The sequence below is a fragment of the Homalodisca vitripennis genome, chromosome X (assembly GCF_021130785.1).
Source record: "Homalodisca vitripennis isolate AUS2020 chromosome X, UT_GWSS_2.1, whole genome shotgun sequence".
Classification (NCBI taxonomy): Eukaryota; Metazoa; Arthropoda; class Insecta; order Hemiptera; family Cicadellidae; genus Homalodisca; species Homalodisca vitripennis.
The window spans coordinates 22,597,079-22,621,906 of NC_060215.1; the positions used below are offsets into that span (position 1 = coordinate 22,597,079).

A 24,828-nucleotide genomic window follows, 5' to 3' on the forward strand; every position below is an offset into this window, starting at 1 on the left:
AATTAATTCTCTTTGCTGATGACACCACTAGTTTGATTAAATCTGACAATAAAACTGAACTATCTCAAAAATTATATGATAACATTAGTTTGATTTTTAACTGGCTTAAAAGCTAACAAACTATCCTTAAATATTTCCAAAACATCCATACTTAATTTTCACTTTATTAGAAAACTTTAGAGAACAACTTGAGAAATAAACTTTTTACCAAAGTAAACTTACTTCTACAAAAATTGTAAATTTCTTGGTGTTACTTTAGATGACAATCTTAGATGGGAAAATCACATCAGTCAGTTAAATGGGAAACTAAATTCAGCATGTTATGCTATTCGTAAAATTAGAGACTTGACTGACTTAAGAACAGCAAAAACTATTTATCTTGGCTATTTCGAATCTGTGTTGAGATATGGAATTGTTTCCTGGGGAAGTTCACCATTTATTGAACAGGTTTTCAAAACTCAAAAGAGAGCAAATCCGAATTCTAGGAAATTTGAAATTTAATCAATCATGTAGAGGACATTTTTTTAATCTTCAAATTTTAAACAGTAAGAAGTATTTACATAATGGAAGTTTTAACTCAAACATATAAAAGAATACAGTCCAATCCCTTTATCTCCCATCATAACTACACAACACGTAATAGTTATTTTCTACCTGTTTCCTATACACAGAACAACCCATTTTAAAACATCTTTCTCTTACAAATAGTCAGTCATTTTTTTAACAAATTACCCTTTAGCATGGAGAGAGATTCCTACATTTAAAGGCTTTTCAAAAAAAACTATTAAAGAATACATGCTTCAAACTGAAATTTATACTTTTACGATTTTCGTCCACAGAAAATTAATTAAGATAAGATAATAAATATCCATGAACCTAGTATTAGCTATATGTTACTTGTGTTGTAGTTAGCTATATGTTATTGTTTGTAGTTAGTATTTTTTTTAAATTGTTATTTAGTATTTAGTGTTATTATTTCTTGACGAGCCTTATAACATTGTAATGTTCTATTGGGCTAATAAATCATTTCATTTCATTTCATTTCATTTCATTTCAAACTAAAAAAATTAAAATAAAATACTCACTACTGATTTTTTAATTGTTCCACTCAAAGGTCAGTAGCTATGGTAAATATGTTGTTGTATGGCAAGATTCAAAGTTTACAACACTGGGTGCAGACAAGTCATTTTTATATTATATATTAGAAATATTAGATAATATCCATCCTCAGGGTCTGAGTCGTCTAGAACTAAATTAGTGAAATGGTTTCTAAATCGGGGTATAATGCAATCATCAGAGGTTTCATCACTATCACTGTACAATGCTTTATCAACTTCAAAATCATGCAAGATTTCACGCTCCATCATTATACATAATCTAAACCAACAGTCAGAGAACATAATGTACAAGATGACTTATCAGCTGATCAGTAGTGAAACAGACACAAAATATTTTAAAAGTCAGGTTAGCCACAGTATGAAAATGAAATTATTTATTTGTTTGTGATATCTAAAGACCTAGTAATATACATACTAACGATATCTAGCGGAAATACAATGAACTCGTGAACAGTAATGTCAAATGTCCCCACGGAACCAGTGTGTGACTCAACGTTTGTTCCCGACCAAGTGCCACGTAACCAGTGCGTATGCTTACCTCAATGGGTTAAATTATAATTTTTATTTTTATTCTTGACCAGACGATTAAAAAACTTTAACAAGCATTGGTCTTGTTATGGAGCTCTTGAAGTGATTGTCTTGGCCATGTAATTTATGACAAGCCTTTAGTTTTGTCACTGTGCAGACTGTAATGAGCGTTCCAGTTGCTTGTTGGTTACTTACATGTGTTATTGTTTTTGTGTTTCTTTGAACCGAGAATCTCGCTATCCAAGTTGGCTTGCGGCGCATATCCTCTGGTTAATCAATATTTTACTGCAACTCAAAAAATAATACTATAACATTAAAAATTAAAAAAGGCTTTGTATTAGTGAAATAGTTTTATGTTAACAAATGGGATTCTGTCTTACTGATGTCAATTTTGGTTCATAAATGATTAACATCATCTCTCCTCTTGAACGTCTGTCAATACACTGATTGTAAGATATAGTCAAAGTTAAAAATACCTTTATTACAAAGACTCAGTTAGAGCTATCAAGCTCTCTATCACTCAGCCTCAGAAATGCATGAGTTAAATAAAGCCTCACTGAGTCTGTTGCAGTACACTGAATGGAATCCAACCATTGTTCTTTATGTTTTAGAGGCACCAAATGGCTCTTGAACTGGCAGAACTTCCGCCGCTTGTACTTGTATGCCATGACAGAGGCGATGAAGACAATCATTTTAAGGCACCATCGTATCCTTCTGAGTGAAGAGGTCAAAACCACCTATAACCTGAATGAAAGAGAAATCATATCTGCAGCTACATTACCGGAATTGGACGATGCATATACTAGGTGAGTAAAATAGAAATAGGTATTGTTTAAAATTTTTGAAAAAAATTTCAATGCCATTGACAATAGAAATCTTTAAAATTTTATTTGTGTTATTGAAATTCTTACAAAAAGAATACAGTAGCAGTAAAAAGTAGAAGGAAATCTACTTTAACTTATTTCAGTTGTTGATACTTTGGGAACTGTACTTTTAAGGTAAAAAATTCAGCAGGGGTTTTCCACTCTTTCTGAAAATAATTACTATTCAGACAATTTTATTGGAGTGTTTACACAAGGTATGTTTGAACACTGCAATAATAAGTTGATGTTAACAATAACAATTCACAATTCATTGGAAAGTAAAAAAAAAAAAACTGTCACATGTACACTCACCTCCAGACAATTATAATATTTTTGTCAAAATCTTAAGGAAAGACAATCTTGTTTTGGGTGATTTTCAATGTTTGTTTAATAAAGTGAATAAAAAAAACTTAAAAAAAATTAAAGATACTTTCAAACATTTCATATTTGTTTTGTCTTACAATGTGGTTACCAAATCAATCATTTTATCTTTCTTACTAAAAATAATTTTGAATAAAAATGTAGGTCAACGTGTAGAATATTCGTACTTATTAGAAAATTTAAACTGGTTTTGGAATTTAAACTTATTAAAACCACATTTTATGTTTTCCAGGAAGATTTACGGTTTTAACTCTGTGGAAGAGCTGTACGATTGGAGCAGTTGCATAAACTACTTGCAAGGCATCACTCTACCGGTCATCTTCATCAACAGCAAGGATGATCCTTTGATACCTGATCCTCTGTTGGAGCCTATCCGCCAATTTGCCTGTGAGTACAACTCAGAACAGTTTATAACTTAAGATTGGGCATTTCCAATATAACTATTAAATAAAGTGTCTCACAAAGAAATATATATATGTGTGGTTTTCTGTTACTGCTAGTCACTTTGAGACTCCACACTTTTTAACCCTGGTACTGGCAGTCACTTTTCCCTCATATGGGCAAGCCATTTTTTGGTGTTTTTTACCTGTACTTTAAACATTTTGTAAAATATACATTTTTACTATAAACCTATATGTGTATAAATTATTTTTTTCAGGAGAACGTGGAGATGATTATGGTATATAAACATATTATATAAACCATTAAAAATATGACTAGATTAAAATTTTTTTGTCATATATTTTTTTAAGTGGTGGGACTGCACCTGGTAAAGTATGATTATACAGTAAATATTAGAATCTGAGACTCCAATTTATTCTTCATTTTATCTATTTTCAGAAAATATACAATGGTATCCAGGTTCTTTTGAAGAAAAATTAAATATTTTGTAAAAACCACAAATAGTACACAAAAGGCTAAATTTGTTACTGTGAGTAGGATTATTTACAAAAATTATAATTCTTACACTAAATGTTTCCAAAGTATACCAAAATTTATATAATTATATGCACTACAAAAAAAATGAATAACCTAATTTTAATTTTCTTTTTATGTTTGGAAAGTGGTGGAAAGTAACTAAATTTGTTACTAAGGGTACATTATTTTCAAAAATTAAAATTCAAAAGTAAATTTTTATATGGAAATATTAACTGATATATTAATTTTACAATAAATAAATACTAAGTTTGGAAATGTTCTGAAATATTGGCTTAGTTTTGGGTTCCAGAAAGCATAAAGGGATACCTAGGTGTCATTGTCAAATCCTATGTTGTCTGAGTCTGACAAGTCAACAAGTTCCCAAATGAAAAACTCATTAAAGTTTTGGGTTATTATTTAAATAAGAGCGTAAAACAAACTTATAACACGCTATAAACCAATATAATAAACCATACCCATGATATATCACTGATATTGAAGCTCCAAAACACTTTCACTGCACTCCACAATAGCCTAGATTGACCTAGGCTTACTAATTGCAACATATCCCACGGAAAACTATGAAATTATTAACAAAAACACTACATATTGATTCAGAATATCCATAATAAACTCGTTTATAAGTAGTCAACACTATCTCGCAAAATAAATACCTTTTGTGACTAGATCTAAAGACCAAAACAGACAGACACCTGGTTCAAAATAGCTAGATGACAATCATTCTGGCAAGTTTATGATGTCACCGTGACATCACTGTTGCCAAAACAGAAAAAAAACTTCACCATTGAAATCAGCAGTCTTTTGTTTGAAATGGTATATAAATAGTGATGGTAGTGTTGACTTTTGTACTATATGAACTGTCAAAATGGATGTGTATCAGTTCGACATTGTAATGTCGATCAGTTCCAGGGTTAATAGAGGTTCCTGGAATGTCCCATTAAAATTGAATTTGTATAGGCAAAAATGTCTCTAAAAAAATTAGTTTTTGTTTAATATTTATTGTATTGCAGCACTATAAAAACAACACTAAAATAGAGCATTATAAACTGTTTCTTTACTGTGAAGTATTATGTTAGTTATAATTTATAAAGTGTCTTTTACATATGAACAATTGTTATGAAAGGGCCAATGCTTTTTATAATAATGTGAAATTAGTTAGACATTTACAGCTTGTCTTCCTGGGTAACCAACTAAAGCATCTGTAGATAAATGGTAGAATCTGTTGTTGGAACGAGAAGCCAGTGAAAAAGTATTCTCAAACTCTATATGAGAAAAACATACTGGTTTTTGCTTTATTGCTCCGCTCGCCAGGTGACCATCATAACTGAGAAAGGCAGAACTTAAAACTGGAGTTTACAAACATTTCATCACAGAAATTTCCTAGGCATTAAATTTTATTTTCGAATTTGTTTGTATCTAATTAAATTTGTGACTTTGAAACTTTATTTTCAAGACCTAAAAAGTAATGATTTATGTTATTTTAATTATTTTTTTTAAATAATTTTATTTCTGTAAATATCAGAGAGGTGGAGTCTTCACAGAATTTTTTTGTACCCGTGTATTAAGGAGTGTGTGAAATTTTAGAGTGATCCGTGGCGTTATAAGCATGCAACAGCAGACTAAACATATATTTCTTTGTGGGACACTGTATGATAGAAGGTTAAGGTATGATTACAATTTTTAATTTTGAATGAAATACTTTTATAATTACTTGGATTTTTAGTTGTGTGTTGAATTACAATGCAAAATTAAATCCTGTATAAATCTAATACCTTGTATAAAAATATATGAAATAAAACTAACCCTCATGAAAAATGTAAAAAACATTACTAAAATGTAGATGAAATAAATAAGATATGTGATTAAGATATGAATATTTTCCTGTAAATTGCTTTAGCTGGTAAAACATAAAGAGAGTAGGTAAAGGGAAAGACTAATTTGCTAAACTACTTAAGGAAAAATCAATTTATAATGTCTTTTTATGTCCTTCTACTCCTTATATATGAGGAAACAGAAAGATTGTTTGTTTTAAATGCATAGATGTTTTGCTTTAACATACTTTTCTTTGTTTTTTTTATACATAGCAGTAGCTTTTGTTTTACCACTTGTCATATCATAAAAATAGTTCTGAAGAGTATTTTTGGAGAAACATCATAATAGCAATGAGTCTCTGGACCCTCTATAATTCTTGGCCATTGTTGTTGTGTTCACCGCCAAGGTGATATTTGAGATGCTGAAAAAGGTATATATTGCTTGGTGCAAGAACCGAACCTTTTGAGTGTTTCAAAACTGTTTCAATTGAAATTCAGTAAAATTGTAGGTCATGTCGGAAGAACTTTCCATTCCATTTTTTGTGATTATCTGTGCAAAGTTTTGGAAAACATTGCAAAAAAGTTACTGAGCTAGACAATCAAGGAAATTCCATTCTGAAAATGTTTATATTGAACCTTTGTCTACACGATAGTTTCTATCAACTCGTGGTACCAGATCATTTGAGATCAAATCATTGCTTTACTGGGTTTTGTTGTATTTGCACTGGATGTCTTTGAATGCCCTAGACTCATTTTTACATTAGGACTGTATATATACTGCATACTGTTACTGATAATAGTAAGCTATTTTTCTGAGTACGTGGTGATCAGATGTCACCTTTGGGAGATGGTCAGTCAGAGGTACGAAGAAAATCAATGTAATTTTTTTTATAATTTTAACAAATATAAGGTAATATTAAAAGGATACAATAATTTATAAAAATGTGCAGAGTTCAGGTATTCTTTATGAAATGGTTAAGAAGATAAAAGTGTGTACTATGCAAACGATTCAAATAAGTGCCTTTTTGATATGGGACAAGATAGACACCTCTAGTTTTCACCATTTGCATTCTTTTAACAAGACCTTTCTAATGAGGTATCGGATGATGGGGTGTGTCATATGAAATTTTGGAGTTACCCCCCATATCCCCCATTTTGGAAAGAGGGACAAAGTCCCAAAGTTCATTAAAAACACGTTTTTTTAGTTGTTATAGTGTGCTGAATTTGGTATTTGTAGAGAATGCTTTTCCAGGGCTATACAGCCATTTCCACACTTTTGCCTAACCCCGTAACTTGTCCATAAAGAATTTTTAGTTAAATTAGTTACAATAATTAATTGTCTATGATAGCCCTAAGTAAGCAAAATTACAAGAATCGTAGTCAACATTGTTATGAGGTATAAACAATTATGGTTGCGAATGTTGAGTTTAGCTTCTGCTTAGTGCAGTATCGGAAATTGGACGCTGTCTCAGACTTCAATCCTGCAATCTGGAGTCCACCTCTATCTGAACAGATAAAAATGAGTTGGTGATGAAATAGTTCTAAACAAATACTTTGAGTCATTTTGACATCAGAGATAACTAGACTACAAAATAAAGTGTAATCTAAATGAAGAGGTGTTCTCATTGTCTCATCATATGCACTGCGATGTTTTAGACATGATCCCAAAGAATGGCGTAGGAACTGAGTTTTTTTACACATAACTTAGCTATGGTGGGAGAGGTTGATTCAATGCAAACTCAATATTTTTATTTAATTATAGTTGTCTCAGTCACTATGACAAAAGATTTGGTTACCTTCAGTTTTGCAAAAGATTTAGTTGTGTTTACACTATATCAGCTGTGTTCATATAATTTTGTATTCTCGACAATTGCATTCTCAGCCCTATTCAAGTTGAGTTGCACACATAGTACAATACCAAAATAATTGTTTGTGTGCAAGTGAGACAGGGCTATTAGTTTTATTTACTTATATGACACAATATCACATTGTGGAAGGTCACATTAATTACTACAACGATGTGACTTGTGCCTTGGAATGGTATGGTACACAATTTAAAGTGGAATATATTTTTCAAGGTAATCAAAACAAAGTGGCTTATATTGAAATGGCACATGGAGGGCATCTAGGCTTCTACGAAGGCGGTCTTCTCCACCCCAACCCCGTGTCATGGCTGGACCGTTCCCTGGTATCCATCATCGGAGCCCTGGTCTGTGCCCACATGGAGACCAAAGCACCTGAGTAGGCTACATCCTACACTTCTCATTGACTAGCTTGTTTCTTCATACCACACATTTAATATATGCTATGTTCAATGATTGAAACAATTTACTAGTCACAAACTTAACAGCCTTCAAAATGTTTGATTTTACTGCTTTGTATAAGTGTATTTTGAGTATCTAAAGTTGTGTGTTCTTCACTAATTAATTTAAATTTGTTGTTGTTACTGCCAAGACTTATAGCAAACTTACAGTTCACGAATGTCAAGATTTCTTAAACTTTAAATGTATTAATTTCTATTGTTCATTGTTGAGTTTTGTCTTAGTTTATCTACATGTTCATTGTCCATGTTGTACATAATAATAAGTATGTATAGTTTTGTACAGCCTGTAAATGTTTTAACAATAAATTAGGTTGGTAAAATATGCTACAATTTTTTATTAAAGCTCTTTAATAATTTGGTTATTTACATCTTGTTCCACAATGAGTAAATAATTAAGATTTGAAGCCAAAGACATTATGTTTCCTTTTTACTGCAAAAAGTGGTTTGAGACGTCAAAATATACTCTTTTTATTCACTCCCAGTGATCAAAAGATTGAACCGATTGAAACCTTATTTTGACAAAATAGAACATTTTATCAACTTATAGCCTTTTGTGTTCTGCAGTAGGGTTCAACATGTTTGAGTTTTATAAACAGAGTTTTTGTGAAACCGATTCTAATTTAAAGTAAGAAATTGTGAATTTTATTGTTTTCTTTTGCCAATATTGATTTTGAGGCCTTATTCAAAAAAGTATATCTATAAAACATCTGCATGTCTCTATTTAACAACTCCCAAAAAACAATAGATTTTTACCAATGTAGCCTTTATTCCTTCGTAAAAATCCTGTTTTCAATTTTCTACTTTTTTGAGGTTTTTTCTTCAAAGTTTTGTTTTTCATCCAACAATATTTTTTCAAAAACGTCTATTATTAATTTTAATACATTCCATCAATTTAAATAGCTTAGCCGTTAAAGATCAAGGCAATAGGTATTTTTATACTTGTTATTGTCTAGAGGGTAAAAACAATTAAATCAGTGGTGGTATTTTTTAAGTTAGGGTAACATTTAAAATTCAATTCAACTTTTATAAATAATCAAAACGCCATTGCTATTAGTACTAGTGAGTGGTATTGGAAGTTAAGCAATATTCTATAATCTATTTCTGTGTATAATCCAGCATCCAGAATTCTACATGAAAATATGCTAATAATAGCAAATGTGTGCCTTAAATAACAATAACTTTGTTGTATAATAAACTGGCACTTACTGAAATATTTATAAAATTTAACTGTTATTAATTCAACCTCAGGTACTGTATGTAAGGAACCTTATGCAGAATAATGTTAGTAAAATAAATGTCCCAGTAACTACGGTATTAGTCCTTGTGAAAGAGATGTATTGATTTGCACCTTAACATTATCTGAAGTTCTTTTATGATATGTAATGTCAGTCAAATAATGTATATTATATTTATTTGAATGCTTATCAAAGAGAGAAATTAAGAATACAGTTTTTTGCAACAGCTCCAAAGATTCAAGATTATTTATTCACCATACACAGTACATGCAATGAGTCTCGCCAGTGTAGCATACAATAATAAAAACTATTTTAAGGTGCTATGATAATTAGACTAAAGTAAAATTGCATTCAAAGTATTAAACTATAAGTATGGTTAAAATTACATGGAATAAATAAGTAAAATAAATAAAAAGTCACAGGACAGGTTAAAAGAATAATAAATAAACAATACTAAAAACACAAAAGAATCAAAAAGCGTTACAAAGAGCTAGTTTAAACATGCAAGTTAATAAAATCTATTAAAAAGTACTCAGCAGTTGAATAAATAGGGTTGCTAACCAGAAAGACTTTCACTGACTGTTTAAACCTGTTCTCGTTTTCTCGTGCATACTGAAAGAACATTGTAACATTTTTGTGCCATGACCTCAAAGCTCTTCAGTGTTCTTGAATATTTATTATATTTAATAAATAGGTTATTACGTTGCCTGGTGGTATAGTAATGCATATTACTACAGAGCAAAAAACGGTTTATATGCTTTTTAACATAGATTAAACAATTTAATATGTAGAGAGAAGTTACAGTGAGCATACTTAACCTAACAAATAAATGCTTACAATGGTCTCTAGGCTTTTGGCCCCACATATCAGTCGAACTGCCTTTTTCTGAAGTACTAATATCTTATTAGAGTGATGGTTACCCTACAGCATTATGCCATAAGATATATGGCTATGTATGTGACCATAGTATACAGTGATAAGGGCATTTTGAGATACATACATGCTAAGTACGCTTAACATCAAGATCCCTTTTGACACACTCCTCACAACATACTCAATATGACTCCCAGCCCAAGTGAGGTTCAAGCGTAATACCTAAGAATTTTACTAGTTCATAATCTACATATTTTCTTGTATTGTAAGCAAATATGATTTCAATGGTTTTCTTATCATCCAAACTAAGCCTATCAGCATTACGCTTATCCAGTATAGCGTTAGAACAGTGGTCAAGTTTCAGTTTCAAGATGTGATCACTTTTACTAGTGACGGATAGGGCCAAGTCATCAGCAAACCGGTATGGATGGCTCACTCCATCCATAATTACAGTGGAGAGATCTTTCATATAAATGTAAAAAAAAAATGATCCCAGCCCAGAACCCTGTGGAACACCATGCTTAACCAACTAAAAACTAGACATAATACCAAGCAATAGTACAGATTGGTATCTATCACTCAAATAAGATGCAAGAAGCTTAGAACCTGGTCCAGAATTCCATAAAAGGACAATTTGGTTTGTAAAATACTATGAGACACAGCGTTGAATGCTTTTAGAATAGAAAAGAATAGAATATATTTATTGCGTTGACAATATATATTATATTGTATTGTAACAGTCAATAATACCAATTCTTGCAGTGTTCACTCGACTTTCCACACAGCTGCACGCAGTCACACATTCATACACATACAAAGAAACAAAATTCAAAATTCGTGGTTTTTTTTAACACCGCTGCGAATATCAATCGTAAGTGTGCTCTATGTACTTGCCAACTGAGTAAAAAGCACAAGACACCAGGTAGTGTTTTAATTGGGTTTAAAATTTTTTTGGATTTGTTTGTAAATTTAGTGTTATGGAGACTGTTAATGAATTTGAACCCAGCTTGAGAAGGGAGGCGTTCAAATGATACTGTTCTATGTTGTCAGGCTCGAAAGTGCTCCCAAGCTCTTGTCTCATATCTATTTATATCACTGCCCTGTGTCAATATACACTGAAATCGGCAGTAAAATGAAGTCTCTTGTATAAATTAAAATAATGATTATTCGAGTTGTTTAATAGATTTTGTGTAAGTGATCTGTATGGAAGTATTGTTGTATACTTGTTGGTGTTTTTTTTTTACTTGTAACTTAAATTCTGTACAATATTTAAAGTAAAGGAAGTCCTGAAAATTGGAAATGCATTGCAAAGTTTAAAGTAAAAGTATTAAAGTTTCAACCATTACCTTGTATTGTCCACCCAGTTTGAGTATCATCCAACAGGTATAAGCATTTAAAGAATTAAAGACCATTTAGGCACCTTATAACAAAAGCATTTATAAGTGAATTGTATTTTCTGACCAATTTTGACTATAAAAGAAGCATTTATTTATAAAAAAATAAATGCATTGTAAATTTTGGAACCTAAATTTTGGTTAAACATTGAGTTTTTGACTAGATAGTTAAACAAACTTATAATATATTCATTATTGCACTTTTTGCTTGTGAAAAGGTTATCATTTTGGTAAAACTCTCTTGTCATTATTTTAGAGACTTGTTAATCTTATTTCAACTTTTTGTTTAGTTCCTTGGTGACAGTAAGGATGACACACCATCAGTCTGATTGTTGTAATTATATTTTCCCATTGCCTACATTTCCTCCGCTAATTACACCTTTAGCTGTAAGTTTTTTACTAAATATTTTAAAATTATTTGTTAAAAGCTATGTAAATTTGTAGTGTCATAAAATGTATGAAATCATAATTAATATTACTTTCTGTAATACAATATTTGGAGAATTTACTATATCCAAAATTTAAAATATATTAATAAATGATATAAATAATAAATTAATAAATGCATAATATTTTCTCTAAGGCTTTTGATACATTTCAGTTTAATTTATTTATCAGCGTTAATATTTTTTTAGTAAATAGGCCTATTATCAGTGTTAGTTTGTGGGGGCAGTAGTTTTATTTTCCATTTTACACAATATTTGTTCTTGAATAAGGAAACGACAGGGAAGCCCTGATTATTCTGACCCTGACAATGTAATGTTCTGTGTTAACTAGCTCAGCAATTGCCCATTAAGTCGAGAATGTACTAAGAATAGAATTGGATTGGTGCAAGCCACCGACAATTGAATCTTTCTGTCAACTGTAGAATGCTAGGAAGGAAATATTCAAGTACAGGGTGTGTAGAAAAACATTGATTTACCTGAAATTATTGCTGAACAGCTGTATAAATTCTTTGTTTGAAGTTTATTTTTGACGATGGAAGGTCACAATACGTCTGTGCATTCGTCTACCAACCACCAGTCGAAGGTTATACATATCTAAAAAAAGTATTATTTACTATTTCATTTTTTTATGTAATCAGGAATTTTGTTGTAGAATCTGGGTGCTAGAAAATTGTAGGTTTTCGTAAATAAAGTATTGTATGGATTAAGTGTAACTATTAGTTCCAGATTTCTAAGTCTGTTTCTGTATGAATTGCAGTGATGAGAAGCATTTCCACTTTTTCTGTGAAAAAAGTCTCAATACTTTGTAAATTAAAGATTTTCAGACATAATATTTTTAACTTTATGAATAAGGGCAACGAAGGTTCTCTTTTTAATGTTTTAAAATTAATGTTATGAATTATTTTTGTTGAATTTACATAATATTAATATTTATGTTATAAGTACCTGTCCAAAATACTAGTCCATGTTCTCTTCTATTTTTTTTTTCAATTAATGAGAAGTATAACATTCTTAAATTTTGTCACTACAAGTCTTGTTAAAAAATAAAAATATCTTATTGAATTGTTTAATTTGGTCTTTAAATCTGCTATATGAACTTTCCAATTTATTTCTTGGTCCAATATCAAACCTAAATATTCGATATGGTTTGTTTTTCCTATTTCCTTACAAGCTACATTGCTTGAAGATTCTTTACATAAACATTTAACAAATTTATACATTAATGGCTCAATAAAACACATCTCATTTCTTAATCTAAAACTAATATATTTAGTTTTTACTGTATTTAATAACATATGGTTTGCTAAAAACAACTACTGTATTGCCATTAAATCAACATTAATTTGTTCTTTAGTGCAAATAATATTGTCTTCCGTGTATGACAGTGCTGTGTCATCAGCTAATGATGTGAGTTTACCTTTAAATTTACCATCACAAAAATCATTTATTTATATTAAAAATAAAAGTGTACCCAAAACAGAACCTTGGGGGACACCTTGGTGTATATACTCCATTTCACTGAAAAAATAATAAATGTTTACACATTGCTTCCTGTTTGCTAAATAACTTTCAAACGGTTTAAAAGCCACTCCTCTAATTCCAAGTTTTGAAGGTTTTCCAACAAAATTCCATCATCTACGGAGTCATAGAATTTGATTTTGTGGATGCTTCTTTAAATTTTTTAAATATTTTATTTTGATATTCATACAAATATAGTTTTTCATCCAAGGCTTTAATTTTTCAACCTGTTATTTATAAATTTTTTAGCTTTAGTGGCATTTTGTTCCATGTAAACATCAGACCAATCCATAATGTTTAAGAGAGACTATTGAGAGCCAAGTAATCAAAGTGATAACCAGTAGCAGTGGCAGAGGCAGGGCAAATACATGTACTATAATAATTCATTAACTTTAGTGATTCAATACATTGCCAGAATCTCTATAGAAACGGTGCATTGTAGACGACTGACAGGTTTATATGGAATACAAGTTAAAAGAAATTGGTAGTGTTAGTAGTATTAAGTGGTGATTGCAGTTATTGCCCTTGCAAGCAGTGAATGTGCTGTCCCCAAAGTAATTGGTAGTATTAGTAGTATTACGTGATGATTGCAGTTATTGCCCTTGCAAGCAGTGAATGTGCTGTCCCCAAAGAAATTGGTAGTATTAGTAGTATTACGTGATGATTGCAGTTATTTCCCTTGCAAGCAGTGAATGTGGTGTCCCCAAAGAAATTGGTAGTGTTAGTAGTATTACGTGATGATTGCAGTTATTGCCCTTGCAAGCAGTGAATGTGCTGTCCCCAAAGAAATTAACACTGATAATAAAATCAATTAAATCCATCTGATTTGTAATACACAATCTATGAACTGCCAAATGAGTTAGCCTTATATGGTATTTTAAGGGGGAAAATGTTAATTTTAGTTACAAACAAGTATTACTTTTTATTACTACATAGTGTATAAACTTTAGTGAGCAGTTGTATTGGTTCGTAGATAGATATAATGCAAACTATTTAGTACTTTATACATTAAAATAAGTTCTATTAATCAGACAATAAAGTTAAATAGCTCAAAATTCAAAATAGCTTTTTTCTTATGAGCAAATGAAACAAAGTTTTCAAAACTACTACCTGATTAGTTATAGATTTTTAAGGGACAGTTCTTAAATAATGTAATAAATTGAAATAATTCATCATTAGTATGCTGTTTGTTTTTATTGTAAAACAGTAGCTGGGAAATGGTTCCAAAATAAAACTGTCTCATTTATACTTATAATTTGTATGATCTAAATTAGGGCTACTAAAATAAACATTTATTTAGTTTTTACAAGTTGTCATTCCTGTAGCTATATCATAACCTCTCTAACCCGAATCTTATTGTTGGTAATGAATGTGTAACATGTTTTTTAATTTCAGCATTAAAAAACTTGAATATTTTCAAAAACAACACACAACATACTAGATACTTATAGTGCTATTAATTATTGTATAACTTAAATTTGGGGTTTTTAATTCTTATTCTCTCAAGGAACAGTTTCATTAGTAAATGCACAAAGAAGTATTACTAAAATAAAGAATAAAAATGCCAAGGTACTATTTATGTACACTTTTAAGAATTGCAGAGTTAATATATTAGTCTCCAAATACCTGAACAATATAAAAAAAATATGAGAGGTAGGGTTAGAGAGGGAAGACTACTTATTAAGACTGACTCTGACCTTATTCATTTTGAATGTCTGCCATTTATGCAAGATGTATTTTTAGATTTATATTTTTATAAACATTTTTCCTGTTATGAACTAATGTTTACATTTCAGTTACGTGACCTTGATTATAAAATTGCCTTTGATCCTGCTCAAAACTTCAATTTTGGTTTAGTCCCTTGAAGCAATTTTATGATTTTTAGGTGAAGAAATGAATGTAGCCAATGCATTATATTTTTGTATATTAATTGCTTACTTTAGTGGTGATACATAGGCTGTGAGTTTATTGTTTGTATCGCACAAAATACTAAACTAACATTTCACATTTGTTTGATGAAATATGACGCGTAGGTTCTCTTATATGCTTGGTTGCCTTTAGTCTTAACATTTTAATTCTTCCTTAAAGACATTGAACAATTGTAAAATTCCTCTTCATATAGGTTGTAAATCTTGTATTGATACAGTATTATGCTCATGCAAAGAATCAAATCAGTTGTATTTTAAGGTATAAACTCACAGGCATATGTTTTCTAATTACAAATTTGGCCATTTCAGCACATGTTTCGTGGTTCTATTTAAAGACACAGAAAATTCATTTATGAAATAGCAGTGTATTCAATTAAGCTAATATTTGTGCGTTTCATCTAATAATGACATTTAATTTTCAGTATTGTAGCACCCAATATTTTGATATCTAAATGTGTATGTATCCTCAGGTATATGTGCTACGTATTTTATTAATAAATACAGTTGTATTAAATCTTTGGTTTGTGTCATCCATCTTCACCCTTTCTCAACTTGTGTCATTTTAGCACTGAAGAAAGATGAAAACCTGTTGATAAATTTAAAATGGTAACATCAGGAGTAAGGTTTTTTATAACAGTGAAAAAGTATTGACTGGTTTAGTGCATCAAAATTTTATTTCCAATAATTACATGTACGGCTTAAGAAAGAAATTGTATACGTGCAAGTCTTTGGGAATATGCTCCTATAAGGTGGCCTGAGTTATGGAATACCTCCCAGAAAAATCAGTGTCCAAGGATCCTCCCCCAAATAAGTCTGTTTTTTTTTCATAAAAACAGAGAAACTGTTTCAGCTAAAATGTGGTTAACATTATTTTTGATGGTAATTGTTTATGTTTGATTGTATTAGTTAATCACAAGAGAACTCATTCAATGCTATAAATTGAGGCACGGAAAAGTGAGTGCTTGGACTGCCCTCCTTGGAATGAGGGACTCGGGTAGTAAAATATATCAGCACACCTTATCTGTAAGGCTGATTTATCTCCTGTACAATTAATACAATCAAAGGTATCAATTCAGCACAAGTGTACTCCACATTTCCTTCATTTATATAAATTATTTTGCATTAGTTATATAAAATACTATCTATACTCTTACGTAATAGAAAATCCACTAAAGAAATCTATGAAACTTTTTCTTTGACAGACTTGACACTAAAGTTGCCTATTAATGGTGTTGCACCTTTAAGAAGGGATAGACACCATCGTGCAACTTGTCACACCTGAAGAGTCACTCCAGTCCATGAACTATAATCTGAAAAATGTCAAATAGATTCATTTTGAAGGACAAAACTATCGGTATGGTAATATTTAGATCAAACCAAGAAATAGTTTACTGAAGCAAGAGTCAATTCACTCTTTGACAGATGATACTGGTAAACAGAGAAATTTATTAAACTTGGTTCTAATGCTAAGTAATGTTAGTTTTAAATGCATATTCCAGAGGCCATAACTCGATGTAACAAAGAAAAGGATACAAATTGTTTAGCATTTTGTGTAATGTCACTGGCCAGTTTTAGGTAGTGTTTACAAATATATATTAAATGCACATAAAACATTAAAGCATTCTGTAATATTAATTTTCTTCCTTTTCTGGACCAAATATACAACATGTGGTATCAATAAATAAATAAGTCTATTTGTCATATGGATTTTTACAATCATTTGACAGCCATTAGGCGAAGTCAGAAGAAAAAAAATTAGACAGACAACTTAATCACCTATTTAGTATAAAATTTTATGCTGTAAACTGAACTATCAATTTCATGACTTTCATGAAAATGCAAACTAATAAATTAACAGAGAATTAAACTAATGGCACAATCTATTATAAAGATTAGTCTATTAGGTAAACATTAATTATCAAATTTAGGGTTAATTTAAAATAAAGTAAACTACAAAAAAATCATTATAACAGCAAAAACCATATAAACAGAAAATAATATTAAATGCACAAAACTATACGATACGATTATAGCCAACTAAACAATTCCATGGGAATAAAATTTTAAGTTGTGTGCACGGTTGATCGTTATGACATAAAAGTTTATTATTTCAATAGTGTTGAGGAGGTGTCATGTTTTTTAACTATCTATCATTATGATTACATCTTTAAAATGACTGTTACTCCTGAAAATACAGTGATCGGAATAAACCGTCATTGTTACAAGAAGTGATAAAATTGCTCGTTTGGAAAAATGAATTGAAATTGAAATGTTCAATGCTATTCCTAAGGCAAATAAAGGTCATTCAAAGTTAACCTTGTCCCAGATATTCAGGTCTTCCAGTCAGAAGAAATGATTCCAATAAGTTGGACAGTTTGTATATATTAATACCCTATAACAGACACCACTCCAACATCTTTTCTGTAAGCGCTAACGTGGTCTGGAATTTGGTCTTATACAAATTCAACATAAAACGTTACGGTGGGAAGAGCTTAATCAATAAGAACATCGAGTTTAGCTTCAGTTCATTATCCTCTTAGTGGAACGTCTGATATCTGACGCTGTCACCAACTTATGTGCAAGAATCTGTGTAGGACTAACAATAACTTCCCCAGTTTTAATGTTGTTGCATGTAACTGTTATACTTTATCACTCGTGTATACGTAGTTCTCTGTGTTCCTGACAGGTAGTTCTACAATAGAGAATTACACTGTTTATTCTTCAAAATTCACTAATACTTGAAATTTATCAAATGTGTTTACAACTTAAACACTAAAAATTAAACACTAGTGTCTATGCAATTAAACAAATTAAGGCCATTAGTGACCTAGCAACAGCAAGAACTGCATATTTTGCACTCTTCGAAACACACTTAAGGTATGGCCTTGCCGTCTGGGGTGCAGCTTCTGCAGAAAACATCGAGAAAATCCTGGTCATTCAAAAAAAGGCAGTCAGAACTTTAGCCGGACTGCAACGACTTGACAGCTGCAGGGAAGCATTTAAATCATTAAATATCTTAACGATTGTTGGACTCTACATCAAAGAAGTTGTGATGTACGTGGATGGAGAAGATCTCTTGAGAGGATCGGATCTACACACCTACTGCACACGTAATGCCAACCTCAACCTCCCAGCACATCGCCTCACTCAATATGAGAAAAAAACCACATATAAAGGTGCTAAATTCTTCAACCGTCTACCAAGGGACATAAGAACAGGAAGTGGAAGCAAGCTGAAATCAAGACTTCACAGCTGGTTGGCCGAACGTCCATTTTACTCCATCAACGAGTTCCTTCAACATGACTAAAACGATCCCAAAGAACGCTTTATCTGTTAAAACATTTCACTGTCTCATTTACAAATGTATAATTTTTTTTCTCTATGTGATTTGAATTATGACTATGTATAATTGACACCATTTCTGTTCTCAATGAACATGTTATTAAAGGAAAAAAAAAAAACTTAAATGCTGTTAAACAAAAATAAAAATTAAATTTCACCTATGAAATCCCTTGAACATCTAATAAAAACTACAAATAAGTTAAATACAAGGAATATTTTCTATTTACATCGATAGATAAAAACATTTTAAATAAAAATATACAGATACAGGCTTTTTTTTTTCATTGACCAACACAAGACTTAAATCCTGTACCAGCCTTACGGCATACCAGAGTGGCAAATTCAATATTTAAATTTATGGTACTTAACAATAATCTTTTTCAATCTTCTTTCTTCTTGTTACAATTTAGTTTTTCTTCTTAATCTTCTCTCATCATCTTTCTTCGTCTTCTTGATCTTCTCGTCTTTTCTTCTTTCTTCTCCGTCTTCGTTCGTTGATTTATTTTTTTTTCTTATTATCTCGGTCTTTTTTCATTTGCTTTTCTCGATCAATTATACAGTCTCTCTCTCACTTAGTTCTGCTCAATATTATGTCCTTATCGGGTTTTGTCTTTTTTTTTAGTGTTTGGTCAAGTCTATATATAAAATTTCTTACAGCTTTAATCATACTATCTTGTTCTTTTCTAGTTTTCTTGTTATTTTGTGCCCTCTTGGCCGTTCCCTGGATTCTTATTGCCCTCTGAGACAGTGGGTAGCCAGGTCTTCGTTGCCCGTCCCTAACCTTCGGGGAGGTGGGGCTTTTCTTGTTCTTGTTCATAATTTCTTCTTCTTGGCCTCACTCCTGCTCTTGATCAGGTTACTTGTTCGAGATAGCATGTCATTTTAATAAAACTGTTCCATTGTTGTAGGCTTATTCCATTGTACCAGTATAATTTTTGTTCTTGTTTTTTTTTTTTTTGTTCTTGTTCTGCGGTTTTTTATACTTGGAGTGTCTCTTAATAAAATAAAATGGTTCCTGTGTTGTGTTCTTACCAGTATGTTCCTGTTCTTGTTTTTGTTCTTGTTCTCTTGTAGTCTCGTTTCTTGCTCTTGTTTGTAATTCTTATTTCCTGTTCTTGTTTGTTATTCTTATTTCTTGTTCATATTTCTTGTTACAGATTCATTTCGAGAATTACCTTCTTAGCAAGGATTCTTAATTCAAGATATGTCCTTGGATTTTCAACCAGCATTTTCAGATTGGTGGGCCATTCCAATTCCTCCTCTTCGATCGCTTGCATAAGATTTGTTCTAAATTGCTCGTGTTCCAAGCATTCCAGCAGGGAGTGAGTGGGTGTATCAACCTCTCCACACTCACAGGTGTCCTCATCTGTTTTCCCATGTTCGTGCAAATACGTCTTGAAGGCTCCGTGTCCTGTTAGGTATTGTACTATGAAGTAGTCCACTTCAATATGTTTCATCCTTTGCCCTCTCCTTAAGTCTTGAAAGATCTCATATGTGTGTCGCCCCTTGTCCGAGTTTCTCCACTCATCTTCCCAACGTTGCATTAATTGATTTTCAATAGCTTCCTTGGAGAGGTTTGTCTTTCCTCTTCTTCTGTCGGCTACAAGAGCCATTTCATCCAACTTGTAATCAATCGGCATTTCCCCTGTTGTGGCAGTGATCGCCATGAAGGAGGTTGTACAATACGCTCCGGTCATTCCAAGTAAAACCTGGCGTTGTGCGGCGCGCAGAGTTCTCTTTACATGAGTATGGCTGATTTTATGTTTCCAGACTTCGATGGCATATCCTATGATCGGTACAAACACTGTTCTGTAAAAGGTACACATCACAACCGGCTTTACTCCATACTTAAGTCTCATGCATCTTGTGATTTTCCTGAATAACGTTTTGGCTTTTTCACAGCTGTTTTCAACGTGTGGCAAGAACGTCATTTTTGAATCCAGAAGGACGCTAAGATATCCTTGAGAAACTACAAACTTGGTACATGTGTTCTTTAGGTACATGAAAGAACCCTCTTGATTGTGAGATCCAAAGATCAAAAGGCAGCATATCTGTCTGTCCCATATTGCGATAATACTTCATAGAAAGTTACTAAAGATTTGACGGACTGTCAGGTTTTTCGATATTCCGCTGTATCGGTATGTATATGCTGTAGTATATTACTGTAAATTATATTGGTGTAACTCAAATGACATAAACCTTCTTATATCCCTCGCCCAGTCGGTCTCATTCATAGTTTGTTAAAATTACTGGCATGTTTGGCCCGTTTATTACACACACGAAAAGCTATATATTTACATAATCTAAAGTCAGTATTGAATACGTGTTACAATGAACCAAAGTCATAACTGTCTGTAAATTTGCTGTTTCCGCAATGTTTTTAGAACCTTATTAAAGTATTACTGATAGTAAAATACACAAGTGATTATCCAGTAATGCATTATTAAAATAGAAGTAAGATTATTCATTTCATACTGATAGTGAAAACCCGAACTGAATTTGATTATACAGGTAAAATCTGAAGTTATCCTAAATGTTTCAGAACTATCTGCCAGCATGAAAACAAAAAAGTAGAATGTATTTACTATGATGCTCTCAATTTAGTATTGGCTTCTGGTCAATTCTCTGGAATTGGTCGGTTAAAGCATACCTATTGTGACCTGTATTCTTTATTTGAGTTTTTATAATTAGTGTTTTGTTTTTATTAAGTAACAGTTTTAGTAGTAGTGTGCATGTAGAGTTGACGTACAACAAAGTTTTGTGATTCCTGACTTATGCGTGTCACAACGCTCTGGTATGGTCGTGGTGGTAGGTCGTAGTTATGTGTTTGGTTTATTATTCTCCTAAGTAAACAGTCAGGTTGCAGATGTCTAAACGTAGTTTTAACTGATTTACTGTATAATTTAAATGTCCGGAAAACCTCTGGTAAATAAATACAATCAATATAGTGGTTGTTCTCTACTCCACTAGTAACATTTGAAGGATTAGATAAGGTTTGTGGTTTAGGACGTTTTCAGGACGTTTTCACCAAGTCCTGTGCAGTAAAAATGAGATTTCAGAAATAATGCAGGTTGTCGTTAAGGCAGTGAATTATATTAGGTCTCACGTTCTGAAACTTTGCCAGTTTAAGGATTATCTTTCAGAAATATACAGTGACTATCCAGACGTGCCCTGTCGTTGTTATGCAGGGTGTGTAAGTAGAACTAAAGTGCTGCAAATATCTACGTCAAGCTCTGGATATGATCATGACTTAATAGGCCAAGCCAGTAAAAGAGCTTAAATATGGTGGCTTTGGAAGCTTGCATTTGCAGTACAACTGAACTCAAAATTTTATTTTTTGGAATTGAATCTTAAAAGTGAAAAATCGTTTGTAATTTGTTCCAATATGGGAAAGTTTTTACAACAAGACATTATCTTTGAGACCAACAAGATAGTTTGGGCACTTTTAAAATTGCAGAAATTTTCAAGTGAAAACTAGTATGAAGGAAAAATTGTGAAACTAAGGAAGGATTTTCTAACTCTCTTTGCTGACATCAATGATACTTCGACAGCAGAAAAATGCATATAAAATCCTAAAAGTTGTACTAACAGTTGAAATTGGAAGTTCACCTTCAGATCTCGAATTTTAACCAATTGAACTTTTGTCAAAAGAAACTAGAGAGAGATACAAGAATACAAACCTCCATTTTACAGGTAGGTTTATAAATATATTTTTAAGGCTATATTTATTCAATTATTGTATTTGTTAATTATTTATTAATAATCAATCAACAAAACTGTTACACATCCTTAAGTTTTAATACTTAATTTACAAGCCTTAAGTTATAACTTCAAGAGAAGAAACCACTTTACAAGTAGAATGTTTTCAGTTTTCAGATCAACATATTATACCTGTGAACCAACTTATTCTGTTTGATAATATCCTTGCACAGGTTAGTGGCCCATGAGAGTGGACAGAATAAGGTTTAAAATAGGATCGCCCTTTTAAAAACAATCGGAATCCTTGTACTGCATGATAATTGGTAGTTAGTACATCTCTCTAACCATATTGTCTTTCATCAATATACATGTGAAAATACTTGCCCCACCTGTCTCCTAAAATCTTTGAATTTGGCTCTCGAACGAAACATTTTTGAGAACTTAGTATAAACTATCAATAAAACGTAGGTTTTCACTAAAGAAAATAAAGTCTTTAAAATCACCTTTAAAGTTATAATTTCTAAGTTTGTAATGAATGTGAAGCTTCAGCTCAGTATTTAAACCATGTATACTACTCAATTACTTAAAATAAACTAATCATGCAAATACGTGAATTTTATTTAATGTAAGTAGGTTGGCAACCAATTTCCAATAAACCGTAGGTTTTTATTAAATAAGTCTTTAAAATCACCTTTAAATTTATATTTTCTTAGTTTGTAATGAATGTGAAGCTTTAACTCAGTATTTAAACAATGTATGCTACTCAATTACATATAAAAAAATGAATTGTGCAAATAAGTGAATTTTATCCAATGTAAGTAAGGCTCAATGTAAGGTTAGCTAACAAAATGAGCCTAAAGCAATGGGTAGTGAGTGATAAATTCAAGCTAAAGGTTTTTGTGTTATAGATGTTTATTGAATTTAATTTGTATTGTAATCAAAATCTTCCCTCCCATTTCATTTAATTTGTTTATGATGGAGGGAATTGAATGGATGTTGAATTTTAATGCAAATAAATTCCCCATAGAAGTAGATATTTGCTGCATTACGCAAACTCTGTCATTATATAACTTGATGTTTTTAATAAATAAATATTTGCAAAATAGAAAACGCATCATGTATGTATACGCACCTATATATGTATAAATATTATCCGTAATAAGTGAGACAAGTATATATACAGGACTGAAAATGGAAGCCCCAGTTATAATATTGTTGCTTTTAACTTTTATGCTTTATCGCTCGTGGTTAATAATAGTTTGTTGTGTTCCTGGCAGATGTTTCGAGAGTAGAAGAGTAACTGATGTTACGAAAATGTTCACAATGTTATGTAAAAAGTAATAAAATGTGTTAAAAATTCAATGCTGTTAAACAAAAATTAAAATTAAATTCTACCTTTGAAATTCATTGACCATCTGATAAAATTTCTAATTAATCTAATTACAAAGGAAAGTTTTATTTAAATCAATAGATAAAAACATTTTAAATAACAATATACAAATACGGATAGAAAATACTTGTCTATGTAAGTGAGGAGAGAGGTTTAAATATGCAGTTCTCGGTGGGACCGTGTCGTGTAATGTCGCCTTATAAAGCCACGCGCGCCACACACCACCGGGAGGACCGATGCAGCTAGGTGTCGAAAGAGATTCACTTCTCTACTCTTTAACGTTCCTAATCCCCATGTTACGTGTGTGATATTAAGATTAAGTCTGTACATGGGGTGACTTACACCTCAGTTGCGTACTTTGTTCTCCTTTTTGGAGGTAAATAGGTTCAAAAATTTAGTTTTTTAATCTATTTATTATCTACTATTTATATATGTTTCTATTATCTATTAGTTTTCAATAAAAAGTGTTGTAAGATCAGGCTGTATAAAAATTAGCCTGCTTTATTACTCTTCACTGTTAGTTTAAAAAAGTTACTTAATTCGTCCTTGAATATTAATTTACAATTTTTAAATAGCGCTAAAAAGTGGTAAAAGCTACATTTTTACACTTCTGGATAAATCCTTACAATTTTATTGGTTACATTAGGGTAAAATGATAATGACTACACACTTTTTTATAAAATATAATAGTTTTGAAACATATTTTTAGAAATGCAAACTGGCAATATATAAGTTGAAACTGATTGAAGTCGGAGATGTTTAAAAATGTAGGATTAATGAAGTTTGACTTTGTCATTTTTGTGGCTTATTTAAGAAACAAAGAACATTATTACATTTTCAGAATCTTATTTATGTATAATTTGGACTGGTAACGTGAATCATTTCGTTCTTTACCTCTGTACTGTATTCTATCCCAGAATATTAGCATTTGGTTCTATGATTTGTAATTGTCATTAGACCAAGACTGTTGTTTAGTGGCATATGTGAACATTTGAAATGTGCTTTTTCGTTGTTCACAGAGTAGTCCAGACAAAATTATC

At 31.3% G+C, this 24,828-nt stretch overlaps 1 protein-coding gene across 1 annotated transcript in view; it reads left to right on the forward strand.

Moving 5' to 3' along the window:
* LOC124368769 (abhydrolase domain-containing protein 2) overlaps positions 1–15,876 on the forward strand; it is a 38,646-nt gene extending 22,770 nt beyond the window's left edge. Inside the window, exons 5-7 of the mRNA XM_046826120.1 lie at positions 2,258–2,452; positions 3,123–3,277; positions 7,719–15,876. Coding sequence (XP_046682076.1) covers positions 2,258–2,452; positions 3,123–3,277; positions 7,719–7,885 — 517 coding nt within the window. The 3' untranslated portion in view covers positions 7,886–15,876. The remainder of the gene's footprint in view (positions 1–2,257; positions 2,453–3,122; positions 3,278–7,718) is intronic.
* The last annotated feature ends 8,952 nt before the right edge of the window (positions 15,877–24,828 follow it).